The 15,056-nt window shown below is 41.0% G+C and overlaps 1 protein-coding gene across 1 annotated transcript in view; it reads right to left on the reverse strand.

The window, feature by feature from the left end:
* Positions 1-15,056, reverse strand: part of COG6 (component of oligomeric golgi complex 6) — a 144,940-nt gene that overhangs the window by 28,164 nt on the left and 101,720 nt on the right. The window contains exons 10-13 of the mRNA XM_068128500.2: positions 6,293-6,378; positions 6,085-6,149; positions 5,549-5,640; positions 5,200-5,317 (exon numbers count right to left, since the gene is read on the reverse strand). Of these exons, the coding sequence (XP_067984601.2) occupies positions 5,200-5,317; positions 5,549-5,640; positions 6,085-6,149; positions 6,293-6,378 (361 nt within the window). The remainder of the gene's footprint in view (positions 1-5,199; positions 5,318-5,548; positions 5,641-6,084; positions 6,150-6,292; positions 6,379-15,056) is intronic.

Here is a 15,056-nt window from a genome sequence, read left to right on the forward strand (position 1 = left end):
GGAGCGAACAGTTGGCAATTTCGGCTTTATTAATTGAAAATGAAAGGGGATCTATCTATTTGAATTCGGTGCAATGGAGTGTCAATTAATGGAAAACAAATCCTTAGCCTACTACACAGAAAAAGGAAATAACTGTCAACAAGGGGGAAATCTATGATTGGCTAACGTGAGTGCTTATGAAATAACTACGGAACGACCTTTGACCTTTATACACAGACTGGAGGCAGGAGGGTCCAGAATAAAACAATCAAAAAAAAAACACAATCCTCATATCCACAACAATATATATGTGTATATATATATATAATATATATATATATATAATATATATATATATAATATATATATATATATATATATATATATATATACATATATATATATATATACACATATATATATATATACACATATATATATATATACACATATATATATATACACATATATATATATATACACATATATATATATACACATATATATATATACACATATATATATATACACATATATATATATACACATATATATATATATATATATATATATATATATATATATATATATATATATATATATATATATATATATATATATATATATATATATATATATACAGTATATATATATATATATATATATATATATATATATATATATATATATATATATATATATATATATACAGACTTGGCATTTAATATGGAATATTTTTTTTTTCTTGACTTGGGTTTACTTTCTTAACTCAGTATATCAATCTGGTGAGTTTCTTTTACACTTTGGTGATTTATTTGTTAAAAGAACCATGTCACTGATTGTCTGTCGCAGCAAGAAGTCAACAACAGGATTATATCCCAGGTGGCGTGGCAAAATGTACGGACAGGTGCATTTGATGATTGGCTTCACAGTCGGGTATACAAGGGTTGTTGCGTTCTGTATTAGTGGAAAACAACTGCTGCACGTCTCCAAAAGTTATTGCCGCTTCCTCTGGAGATGGTCCGTCAACTCGACAATGCTGTTTGTCATGGAGTGGTGGCTTTACGAAATTACGGCATGAAACAGCGTGCTATTGCTCGGCAGTATGGCATCACTCAAGGTCAGGTGTCAAAGATCCTGAAACGAAATGCTCAGAGGGGTGTCCCTACTCCAATACCGAAGCCAGGATGTCCCCGCAGAACCACATGGAGGGATGATCGCCAGCTGCACCGGTTAGTCCGCAATGGCCATACCAAGTCAGCTAATCGGCTTAGGGCTGAGTGGCAGCAACTGACAAATGTGCCTGTATCCAGAAGGCCAGTCAACCAACGACTGGTTCAAGCAGGCTATCGTGCCAGGCATCCCATGAGAAAGCCACGCCTGACCAGACAACACCGCCAGCGCCGATTGCAGTGGGCCAGAGAGCACCGTCAATGGCAGCCAGGACACTGGAATCACGTGATCTTCAGTGACGAGTCTAGATTTCTGGTCTATCGTCAAGATGGCCACGTGCGAGTGCGCAGACAAGTGCATGAAGCCTACAACAAAGATTGTATAGTGCCAAGAGTCCAAGCTGGAGGTGGTGGGGTGACCATTTGGGCTGCTTTTCATACAGGGGGCAAAACTGACCTGGTTGTTCTGAATGGAAACCTGAACCAGTTCAAGTACAGGGCCATTCTGGAAGAAACATTGCTTCCATTTGCTCGTGCAGCCTTTCGAGGAAACTTTGTCTTCCAAGATGACAATGCATGGCCTCATCGTGCTCGCATGATCCAACACTTTCTTGCTGACCGTGGTGTAGAGCATATGGAGTGGCCTGCCATTTCCCTGGATATGAATCCGATAGAGAACTTGTGGGCAGAATTAACGCATCAAATCGACCACTTGGACCAGCAGCCGCCCTCTGTGCGTGAATTGCAGCAGGCTATTGTCACTGCATGGCAAGCGATTCCTGTCCAAACCTTGGCAAATCTCGTGAACAGCATGCCTCAACGTGTATGTGCTCTCCTGAATGCTCGTGGGGGTTACACGAAGTACTGAAGTGTAATTTTACTGTCCGTAATCCCAGTCGTAATTTAACTTTTGTTTTTAAAAAATATATATTTTGGCTGATGTGCAAAATAAAGAGATACTTCTGGAAAACGTACAGAAGTTTAACACGGTACTGTCCGTGAATTGAGTTCGATATCAGTTTACATCACTTTCAAGGATCAATTTATTTGTTTCGAAATGTCAAATGTGGTTTTTGTTTCTTTTAAAGGTCACATTAACAAAATCTAGAATAATTTCAACATAATTCCAATTAGCTTTTGGTTCTAAGACATCTTGAAAAGTAAGTTCACCCCCATAAAAAAAACATTCCATATTAAATGCCAAGTCTGTATATATATATATATATATATATATATATATATATATATATATATATATATATATATATATATATATATATATACGTATATATATACATACATATATACATATACATATATATATATAATTATATATATATACATATACATATATATATATACATATATATACATATACATATATATATATATATATATATATGTCATGTTTTGTCTGTTTTAGGTCTGGCAACATTGAGCGTATGACGTCAGTAGAGCAGTTCCAAGATGGCGGCTTCCTTAGAAGCATGCACCAGGGAGGAGCAACGTTCTGTCATCCGTTTCTTGGTAAGTGAGGGTGTGAATCCAAGTGAAATCCATCTCAGAATGAAGATGCAATATGGTTACGCATGTTTATCGCTGCAGCAGGTGTACGACTGGGACAAAAAAGTTTAAAAGTGGAGTGTCCAGTGTGGCAGACACTGCTCGCTCGGGCCGGCCTCACACAGCCGACACACCAGAAATGGTTGCAGGAGTTGAGCGCATGCTAAGGGAAAAGCGTCGCATTACGCTGGATGAAGTGATCTCCGGATTGAACATTAGCCATGGTTCAGCACACCATATCATTCAAACCGTGCTGGGGTTCCGCAAAGTGTCTGCAAGGTGGGTGCCGAGACAACTCACACCCGAACTGAAAGAACGGCGAGTGGACGCATGTGAAGAACTTCTGCGACATTATGAAACAGAAGGTGATGCTTTCTTACAGCGCATAGTGACTGGGGATGAAAGCTGGGTCCACTACTTTCAGCCAGAAACGAAGTGGGCAAGCAAAGAGTGGCGCCATTCAACTTCACCGAAGCCCAAAAAATTCCACACACAGCCATTCGCTGGAAAAGTGATGCTGACATTCTTCTGGGATGGCCGAAGCCCACTTGTAGAGCAATGCATGCCAGAGGGACCACAGTCACCAGTACATCATACTGCGACCTCCTTAAAAATCATCTGAAACCAGCAATCATATCAAAAAGTTGTGGACTACTCACTACCGGTGTTTTGCTGCGCATGACAATGCTTGGCCCCATACTGGATGCGCTACAGCTGCAACAATGGAGGACCTACATTTTGAGTGTCTTCCTCATCCACCCCACTCGTCCCTTCAGATTACCACATATTAGGGCCACTTAAAGAGGCGCTTGGTGGAACCACTTTCCCGATCCGATGAAGAGGTTCAAGAGGCGGTGCACGAATGGCTACACAATCAGCCAAAATATTGTTTTTCTAGAATCTAGAGGACTCCAGGTCTTAGTAAAGCGCTGGTAAAATGCATTGAACGCAATGGAGATTAGGTTGGAAAATAACAGTTGTTGCACACGTACATGCAATAAACAAGTGAAAAATATTTTAAGGTTACTTATGGCCCCTCGTATTTAAAGACAAACTGTCCCTTGGCATCACTTGGCCAAATTTGGGAGGGCGGATTTGTCATGGCCGTGCAATTCCCTATCACTGGTGCATTGGCGAATTCAGGGCAGAAGCGGGGACACATTTGCATATTTTACCAAGGAGATGGGGATGGGCCATGCATCTGATATTTAATAGGATGGCCAGATGGAGGCCCCTGGAGTACCAGCGGAAGTGGACACAGCGACACACTGCTCCGGCGTATGCTCCCATACTTGGCCTGACTGCCGGGCGAGCACACTGGTCTTTAGAGATCCCAAAACCATGACATTATTTTTTAATCGAGGTGTAAATTTTAGTACATTTACAAGGTAAAGTGCTGTAAATGTAAAACGAAAGCAAGATGAATGTCAAAATCTATCTGCCTGAGCCTATATTATAAACATCCTTGCTTTCATACATTGATTTGGGGAATTCAATTTTAAAATTACCTTTCAGATTAAATAAATACACTTCTAAATGCATTTATAACATTAATATTTTGCAGCAATTGCCTCGACGGCCCACCCAGTTTTGTTTGTCATTTTGAGCAGAATATTAAATGGCCGACCAAGCTCATCCTGGTCTTGCTACCATTCCCATTGCCATATATTTTCCACGAGTTGATCAGTGCCAAACACCTAACCCTAACCCTTTCATAAAAAACTTCAACATTCATCTCACAAAAGCATCAGTCATCTGACAACACTTATGAAACAAGCGAATCAGCAAGAGGACAGATTTATTCCGTCCTGCTTGCATTCATATGAAAAGTGAATGTGACAAACTGCTTGAAGGTCTCTAAACGTGAATGGAAGAAGAAGAATAACCACAATGAAATGCAAATCACCTGCCAAGTTGCATTGGCGTAGTCCATACTGTCTAACAACAGGGAAAGACATTTTACGAGCATGTACAGGGTGAAATGTGGCCTGGTGTTGGCTTAGCGGTTAGGGTGCCGGCTTGGGATCCTAGGATCCTGGGTTTGAATCCCGGTCGATCGCTGAATTAACGCCAGCGGGGTTGACTCAGTCTGTCATCCTTCCGAGGTTGGCAAATTGAGTACCAGCTTACTGGGATGAATGATCACGGTGTGTACCCCGATTTAGAATAGGTACACCGTATCCCTGCGCATCGTAAGAGGCGACCAAGGGATGGCGTCAGGAAGGGCATCCGGCCATAAAAACATTGCCTCAAACAGGGAACCATGATTGTCATGGGGCCCGCAAGGCTAACCACCGCTCTAGTGGGGAAAATGACCTTAAAACGATCATTCATTCATTCATTGTACAGGATTATCTCTCAGCCAGAAAAGGCTGAGATCGGCCCGAGATCTCTCATGACATAATTCCATCCCCTGATGGAGAGTTACCCCTGATGGAAAGGCCAGGACCTCTAAAAGCATCACCATAGTACTGAGCATCCTTACCTTGTCCAGCATACTGCCAGCATGCTGTGCAAGCGTGGAAAGGAAAACCTGCCTCCCAAGATGCTCCATCTCTGCCAGGGTTACCAGAAGGTCAGCAGCCTGGTCTCCCACAATACCCCTGGTAAAACAAGTTAAGCATAAAACAAATTCATCGACATGTGAAAAGACGTTAACTAAAGCTTGGGGGGAAATGCCTTCAGTTATAATTTGACTGGACTGCAGCGAAGTGCTGACAAGTTTCCAAAAACTCAGGAGGTAAAATCAAATTACTCCACTACTTCCTTCCTTTCTATAACCCTATCCTCTCCCCTTCTCAATAATTATCCAATTATTCAGCAATCTAACTTACCCGATGGTCTGTTGGTAGAACTTGAGAACGTTGGAAAGGCGGAACAAAAGGACCGCACCTGGCTGAGCCACGAGCACCTGTTCTATCCGAACCTATGATAACAACGGCAAAGACACGAGTAAATGCCAAAATTAAATTTTAAAAAACTAGAGGTTCCAGGGAACCTGAACTCAACTGGTCTATATCAATATGGTGAGAATATGCATAATAGAACCACAAACTATATAGTTTATATGTGCTAAAAATATATGACAAAAATTGATTTTTCAATATGGCCGCCCTGCCACGCCAATTTTTGGGCGTGCATAAATTTAATTAATGTTTGTGACTTTTAGAGCGCAGACGTCGAATTGTTTACAGACGACAGACAGACGACAGACGACGGACACTGGGTGTCGACAAAAACTCAGCTGGACATAGTCCAGTTGAGTTAACAAAGGGAAGGCAGTGTAAAAGTACAACCTTTGCACCTAAACAGCAGCTTAATGATCTTGAAATCTAATTACAACCAGAAGAAACTGACAACTTTGGCTGACCTTCAGGGGGCGACAGACACCTTCCGTTATGTGCCCAAGCACCTCTTGACTCATTGTTTCATTGCCTATGCAGAGATACAAAGAAACAAGTTCAAGATACGTGGTGGAGGGGCAACCTTGCAAGATTCCAATGTTAGCAATCATTTGTAAAATACGACGCTGAATCTACGAGATTTTAAAAAAGAAAAAAAAAAGATTCCAAACTAGCCTGGTGCTGCAGAAAGAAGTGCCTCCAGCTGCTCATGCTCAGTTGCAATGGCCTGGTGTAACCAGGCAAGCATGTCTCCCACATATCTGCTCCCCAGGTAAGGATGTCAGAGTTGAACACCTGATGTTTATTATTCATGACATAAATACATATGCACACAAACACATATAGTGGCTTATGAACCCTTTAGAATTTTCTGTATTTTTGCAAAAATTTCACCGAAAATGTGATCAGATCTTCATCTAAGTCCTAATCTACTATACAAGAGAGCCGTTGGTCTGTTTGTCACCATTTTTCTCAGAGATGGCTGAACGGATCTTCATCAAACATTCACAGGTTCATCAGTTACTGCTTGGGAGTGTTTACGGCTAAAAAAAAAAAAAAATTAAATTAAAAAAAAAATCGTTTTATGGGGATAAAAAAAGAAAATCGCTCTATAGTGCCCAAGCCTTTTTAATTAATGACAGTTATATACAAGTACACATTCACATAAATAAATACAAACAATTACCAGAACCAGAAAACAATTCCAGAAGGGTCGAAGTTGGTGGTAAGACTTCTTCTTCTTCATAAATGTCATTATACTTACTCAGAAACGTGATGAACGGCACATTCAGCAGCATATATTCAACACCAGAGGTTCCAGGGAACCTGAACTCAACTGGTCTATATCAATATGTTAAGAAATATGCATAATAGATCCACAAACTATATAGTTTATGTGTTAAAGAGGTACAGTAACGTTGAAGCATAATGCATAATAATGCATGCATGAATGCATGCAAAATGCATGTTTAAACAGGAAACTAGAAAAAATTGAGTTTTAAGTGAGGCATGAAAAGTAAAACTACAATTACTTTTCTCAGATTTCAGACTTGAATTTATTATATGTGTTGAGGTTTGTTACATACTGTCTACACACCAAGTTTCAGCCTTCTAGCTACATTAGGAAGTCCCAGATTGACAAAAATTGATTTTTCAATATGGCCGCCCTGCCGCGCCCATTTTTGGGCGTGCAACGCCCAAATGCAATCCCAAACTAGTTTATGTCTTAAAGATGCTGCATAACAAGTTTCATCAAATTTGATCATTATTTGTGACTTTTAGAGTGTAGACGTCGAATTGTTTACAGACGACAGACAGACAGACAGACAGACGGACGACGGACGATGGACACTGGGTGTCGACAAAAACTCAGCTGGACATAATCCAGTTGAGTTAAAAAAGGTAAAACAATGATTTGACATTTGTGATGGATTCTGATTTGGATGCAATTGCTTTTCCATTATATTTGCCCTCATTTCAAATATGTTGATGTTTCTTTTTCGCTTGAGAAAGGTCGGGCACTCCAGCTATAAACGCTTTTATACTTTACTCGGGGTACAATACAAATACAACTTTGTCTGGGGGGCAACATAGGGTATGTGGCCACGACCCCATGCGGGGTGTGGGGTGCCGTGGGAGGGGCAGAAATTCTCTATGTAAATATGTACCGTGTAGCTACACCTGGTGATGGGGGCAGAAGGTATTACAATTTCCTTTTTTTACCTGGGCAACACTCAGGTTAAAGCATTCTTTGCACAGGTAAATATTTCTTCTCTCCCTTCCCCTCCCTTACCTCCCCCCTTTCCACTCCCTTCATCACCCCTCCCCCTCCCCCTCCTCCCACCTCCTCCCCCCCCCCCCCCCCCGGCAACGCCGGGTACTCCTTCTAGTAATAGATAAAGAGAACCTGATTTAACAAATAGAAAAACAAAAAAAATGTACTTTTTCATTGATTTATTGAGCAAAATTATCCAACATTGAATTTATTTGTCCAAAAAATGTGAACCTTTACATTCAGTAATTGGTGGCATCCTCTTGAGCAGCAATAACTTCAACCAAACATTTCCTGTTACTCTTCATCAGTCCTACACATCGGATTGGAGGAATTTTGGCCCATTCCTCCTTGCAGATATGCTTTGACTCGGAGATATTTGTGACTTTCTCACATGAACTGCTTGCTTCAGGTTCTGTCACAACACTTCAATAGGGCCAAGATCTGGGCTTTGACTTTACTATTCCCAAACACAAAATCTCTTTTGCTTCAGTCATTCTGTTGTAGATTTACTTGTGTGTTTAGGATCGTTGTCTTGCTGCATGACCCACTTTTTGTTAAGCTTCAGCTGACGGACAGATGCCCTTACATTCTCTTGTTTAATTTGCTTGTACAATCCAGAATTCATGGTTCCATCAATGATGGCAAGCAATCTGGGTCCTGAGGTAGCAAAGCAGCCCCAAACCATGATACTCCCACCACCATGCTTCATGTTTGGGATGAGGTTCTTATGCTGGAATAGTTTTGGTTTTCGCCAAACATAACGTAAGGGAGTGTGTGGAGTGGAAGGGAGAGGTGAGGGGGAGGTGAGGGAAGACTGAGGGGAAAAATATACTATATATACATCCAGGGGTCCCAGCCACTTTGATTGACAAAATAATAGGAAAAATAGGAATTCTGATCACAAAAAATAGGAGTTTAATAGGAAAAAACTAGGAAGTAATAGCACAGATTTCAGCATTGGAACAACATCGGTAGCTTTATTGCTGCAAGATTTATGCAAATACATGTACATGTATGGGCATGGACACACCCCCAATGAACTTGGGCCCACCCGTCTTAACATCGACAACAAAAACTATGACTTCTTCTTTTTGGCAGCCACCATGGACTCTATCAAAGTCTGCTTTTTCTTCTCCACTTTTCTCTGCGCCTCCCTGGTTTCCACCATACGAGTCTGTGTCTCTTGAATCTTTTTCTGAGCAGACTCAAGCATGGCCTGAGCTACTGCAATTTCAGTCATGTCACCTTTCTTAAGCGCCACCTTAAGCTTTTTATTTGCTTGATCAAGCAGACTGTTGCTAACAGTCAGTGACATCTGCTGAGATGACTCTTTTGCTGCCAGAGATTTCTCTGTTTTCTTCAAGTCCTCGCTCTTACGAGACAGCTCCGCTGCCTTCTCTACAGCAATCTTAGCTGTTCTCTCTCTTTCTTCTTTCTCTTGCCTGGTTTTCTCCCTGGCTTTCTGTTCATCTTCCTTGGCTTTTCGTTCTTCTTCAAGTCTCTGCATATAGTGCATGTGAGCAGAACGTCCTAACGAGAGGAGTCCCTTTGTGACTGGGACCATTTCGGGCCGGTCACCATACAATCTCATGCCATCCATTGTTGCACGGAGACCATTGATTGATGCCTCGCTCAGACTAACTCTCTCCTTGGTGACACTTTTCCCACTGATTGAGAACGCGCGTTCCACGTCACTGTTTCCGTGAGACAGTGCAAGGACAATCCTTATCATTTGTCTCACTTGGGGGAATTTACAGTTTCCCGTACAGCCTTTTAAAGCCAACACTTTTCCCCAGTAACTGTCCACTCTCTTCATGCAGACTTCTTCTTCATTCTCCTGTGTTTCCTGGGACCAGTCAGTAGGAATGGCTTCCTCTTGGTACACCTTCCATTCATCTGCAATGCTGTCACTGTCAATATTCCTCTTCAGCTGTCTGGACAGGCTCTTGGCTGATTCAAGAGACCATGCAGCAGTCCTGTTTTGTGGCTGCAGACATCTGGCATTCTTCAGGATTTTGTTTGTCAATGGAAGCTTCTTTTGTAGGTGTACTATGGCTGCCTGGTAGCACTTCCTCATCCCAAGATACATCCTTTCCCTCTCAGAGACTTTCAACTTAGCGATACACCGTCGGGTATCCTCTCCCACACCCATGGATTCATTCTCCAGCTGGTTTGCAACAATGGAAACATCAAGGTTTGAGATGTCTTTCACAGCATCAACTGAAGGAGTCTTCATAATTCTTCTGATCAGTTTTTTGAGCAGGTCATGGAGTTTGTCATATAGAATGTGCACAAGTGGTTGCTCTGACTGGAAGAAGGTGAGGAACTCTGCAAATGTTGCTGCCAAGAACTTCAGGAAATGCAGTTGAGCTTTTATTTCCGGTCGCTGTAGTTCTGTTTTGATTCTTTTGTACCTGGGTTTAAACATGTCCTTTGGCTGCTGCTTTGGAAGAAATACCAAGAAATACTCTTTGAGAGATTCCCAGATCTCTATCAGCCGCTCCACTGCAGGTCCCAGTGTCAACCACCTGCACTCGACATGCTTCAAAGGCTTTTTTGGAACAGCACCCAATTTATGCTGAATGTCTTGAAAATCAACAGATCTAGCAGCAGAGCCTTTGAACCAGTAGAAAATGTCCACTGCAAGCTCAGTTAGGTTTCCACAGTACTCTGCAAGTCCTTTGGCAAAAGCATTGTGTACTGTATGGAGAGTACATGTCCCTACATCAAGGAGACCAGGGCCCCTGTTGTCGAGAATGGCTTTGTCAATCTGTCTCCACACAGTGGTGCTCACATTAGGCCCATCACTGCCGAGCATGATAATATCCTGAAGCTGCAGTTTCGATTCATCCAAGGCAGAGATTATTTTCCTGGACAAATCTTCTCCAGTTGCATGACCCATGAGGTAAGTTTTGAGGTGAAATACTAATATCTGTTCCTCGGCATCAGACCAATACCGTACACGGATTTCTAGTTGCTTCAAGTTCTGTTTATTGGTGGTTTCATCATACATGAGGCTGAAGCCAGAAGCTGAATTCTTAACATCAGTGACTATCATGTCCTGAAAATAAGGACCTGTGGCTTCGCTAATGAGATATGAAACTTTCGATGAGCTCATTGAGAAACCATCCGGGATAACACCAGGAAACATTGCCTGCAGAAGATCCTTCAAACCGTCACAGGAAGAGTAGCTCAGATTCGAACGAACAACTTTCAATGTCCATAGAAGTTCTGCTTTTGTAATAGCGTATTTTTTGGACATACAGACTAAAGCTGCACGACTTGGCTCATCTGTAGAAGCTGACCCTGATGCTGAAGCAGATGAAGTTGATGGTTGAACGAATGTCAGCAACGTCTGTGACCCACCCAGCAGTTCCTTCGCACGCTTCAGGTGCCCTTTGTTTTGGGCATGTTGTGTCAGTTGTTTCACACCCTGATTGTCACACCTCACTTCCGAATAGCACAACGAGCAGTAAGCTGAGAACACTGAGGACTTGCTAGGCTGACACCAGTCAGAAAGCCTACATCCATGTCCACTTTTCAACCACTCTGGGTTAAATTTAGTTCTCCCACCAGGCATTATACTGCTGGGAGTATACCTGTCAAAAAGAAAACAAATATGAGATAAGATTAAATGAATTAGCATAGAAAATCCTAACCTGTTAACGCATGAAGTGGAAAGAACTGTGAACCAAACAGTTTTTTTTTTCAAAACTGAAACATAAGTTAGTAAAATAATGAGAACAAACAAAGTAATTTAAAGGCAAATCAACAAATTTCTTACCGGTCTGCAGATTATACCTGAAACAAGAAAGATGATAAATAACATGTCCTAACATGTTTACCACCCGATAATTGCATTTTCTCCACTGCTGAATAGCTTGAACACTAATCTGAGTTCAAGCTAAGCGATGACAATTCAATTATGTATCTTTGGTATTGTTGTTGTACTATCTTCAGAAGATTATGAAACAACAAGACTTTAACAGTCTTTATTGTTTTTTGTTTGTTTGTTTTTTTATTGTCCTACATTGCTTGCATTACCTATTGTGCAGCATTGCGTATGTAAATTTTAATTCTACTGTAATTTTGTTAAAAGCTGAATATGCAACTACCACACGAAAGTATACAGAATTAAGTTGTAATCCCTATTTTGTGTCGTGGTCCTTCTTTATTATCTGCAATTAAATGATGAAATGTGTGAATTGTTGATTGAATTAGTTCTTTGCCAAATACTATTAGTTTTAGGCAAAATACAATCTCATTGTAATAAGCGAAAGATTGAGTTAAACATGTAGTATCAAATGTCAATGTTTAGCAAATTAGTAGAAAAGTTCAATTTCAGGTAGAATCTTTAGGGAAAGGTTGTTAGTAATAACTGAATAACCGCAAAGTTCACAGTTGGTTTTGTTACTCTAAGTAAAGTACAAACCTTAAAAATTGAGCTCAGCTGAACTTTTGAAATAAGACAAAGGACAATGATAATGGTCAAGGTATCATTCAGTCATTCTTCACAAAGTATATGAGATAATCCAAGAGAAATGCGTGATAAACATAGTTATATTATTTTCATCTCATTTTATCTTTTATAATTCTGTTACTGAATAGCATGAAGCACGAATCATAAAGGTAAAACAATTGTTTGGAAGGATATACTTAATATTAGGACAAAGTCAAAAATAACAATAACATAATATACATAAGATATACATATCATTTCCAGTCGAGATCAATAACAACACGTACTTTACACCATGGTGTAAACGACATGCCTCCACTTCGTACAGTATTTATTTGTGACGTCATCACTGCATACTCAATTTTTCCTCAACACTGCACTTTGTTGAGTCCTCAAAAATGCACTCACCACTTGTGAAATCGATCGAACAAACGGTTTTCGAGAAAAAGACAAAGAGACATATGTTCTTCGGGGATTTGAGCTTAAAGTCGTTTTGGAAATTTGTCTTGCGATTATGGACCCAGAAAGCAATTCCATGGCTGACGATTGGTATAGGAATGTCTGTTCTGACGCTTAGATACAGAAATTCTACGAATTAATATATCAATTTAAATTTTGGAACATTGAGGGTTAAAAAATAGGAAAAATAGGAATTTCCACCAAAAAATAGGAGATTTATAGGATCCTATTAAAAAGTAGGAATAAATAGGAAAAATAGGAGGGCTGGGACCCCTGTACATCTTTTGGGGTGTGGGGCACCTTTGACGGGCCCCTCCGTTTTGGGGGAATGTGGGGGGGGGGGGCGGGGGGAAGGGAGGGAAGGAGGAAAAATTTTCCCATGGAAACAGTGCTTCATAACCTCAGCGTTGCTCAGGTACAAAAGAAAATTGTAATACACTCTGCCACCATCACCAGGTGGCGCTACACGGTACACATTTACGTCGAGAATTTACGCCCTTCTCCCGGTCCCCCACCCCCCCCCCCTCCCCCTTTACCCCCTTCTCCCCATGAGGTCGTGGCCACATTGCCAATGTTACCCCCCAGACAAAGTTGTATTTGTATTTGTACCCCGAGTTAAGTATAAAAGCGTTTATTGCTGGAGTACCCGGCGTTGCTCAAGCGAAAAAGAAACATTAACATATTTGAAATAAGGGCAAATATAATGGAAAAGCAATTACATCCAAATCAGAATCCATCACAAATGTCAAATCATCATTTTACCTTTTCGTAGAATGCTGGTGAATGTGCCGTTCATCATTTTCTGAGTTAAGTATGATGACATTCAGGAAGAAGAAGCCTTATCACCAACTTCGACTGCTTCCAGAATCGTTTTATTATTTGTGTTCAAATGTCTGGTGATTGTTTTGTATTTATTTATGCAAATGTGCACTTGTATATAACTGTCATTAATCAACAAGGCTTCGGCACTATAGAGCGAATTTGTTTAAATCCCAAAAATGGAACTTTTTTTTTTTCAAAAAAAAGTTTGTTTTGGCCTAAAACACTACCAGGAACTCACTGATGAACCTCTAAAAGTTTGACAAATATCCGTTCAGCCATCTCTGAGAAAAATGGTGACCCACGACAGACAGACAGACACACAGACAGACCAACAGCTCTCTTATACAGTAGATTAGGACTGAGATCAAAATTCACCCAGAAAAGGATACAGTGCATTCAGAAAATATTCAGACCCCTTCACTTTTTTAACATTTTGTTATGTTGCAGCCTTATGCTGAAATCGTTTAAGTTCATTTTTCCCACATCAATCTGCACTCAATACCCAATAATGACAAAGAGAAAACAGGATTTTAGAAAGTTTTGCAAATTTATTAAAAAGAAAAAACTGAAATATCACATTGACAAGTATTCAAACCCTTTGCTATGACACTTGAAATTTAGCTCAGGTGCCTCCAATTTCTCTTGATCATCTTTGAGATGTTTCTCCACCTTGATTGGAGTCCACCTGTGGTAAATTCAATTGATTGGACATGATTTGGAAAGGCACACACCTGTCTATATAAGGTCTCACAGCTGACAATGCATATCAGAGCAAAAACCAAGCCATGACGTCGAAGGAACTGCCTGCAGAGCGCAGAGACAGGATTGTGTCGAGGCACAGATTTGGAGAAGCCTACAAAAAAATTACTGCTGCATTGAGGGTTCCCAAGAGCACAGTAGCCTCCATAATTCTTAAATGTAAGAAGTTTGGAACAACCAGGACTCTTTCTCGAGCTGGCCACCCAAGGCCTTTCTCCCCCGATTGCGGCCAAACTGAGCAATCGGGGGAGAAGGGCCCTTGTAATAGAGGTGACCAATAACCCGATGGTCACTCTGGCCTAGCTCCACAGATCCTGTGTGGAGATGGGAGAAACTTCCAGAAGGACAACCATCACTGCAACACTCCACCGATCTGGGCTTTATGGCAGAGTGGCCAGAAGGAAGCCTCTCCTCAGTGAAAGACACATGAAAGCCGGCTTGGAGTTTGCAAAAAAAGCACCTAAAGGACTCTCAGACTGTGAGAAACAAGATTCTGTGGTCTGAGGAAACCAAAATTGAACTGTTTGGCCTCAATTCTAAGCGTCATGTCTGGAGGAAACCAGGCACCGCTCATCACCTGCCCAATACCATCCCAACGGTGAAGCATGGTGGTGGCAGCATCATGCTGTGGGGGTGTTTTTCAGCAGCAGGGACTGGTAGACTGG

Source organism: Myxine glutinosa, chromosome 9 (assembly GCF_964187855.1).
Source record: "Myxine glutinosa chromosome 9, kmMyxGlut1.1, whole genome shotgun sequence".
Classification (NCBI taxonomy): Eukaryota; Metazoa; Chordata; class Myxini; order Myxiniformes; family Myxinidae; genus Myxine; species Myxine glutinosa.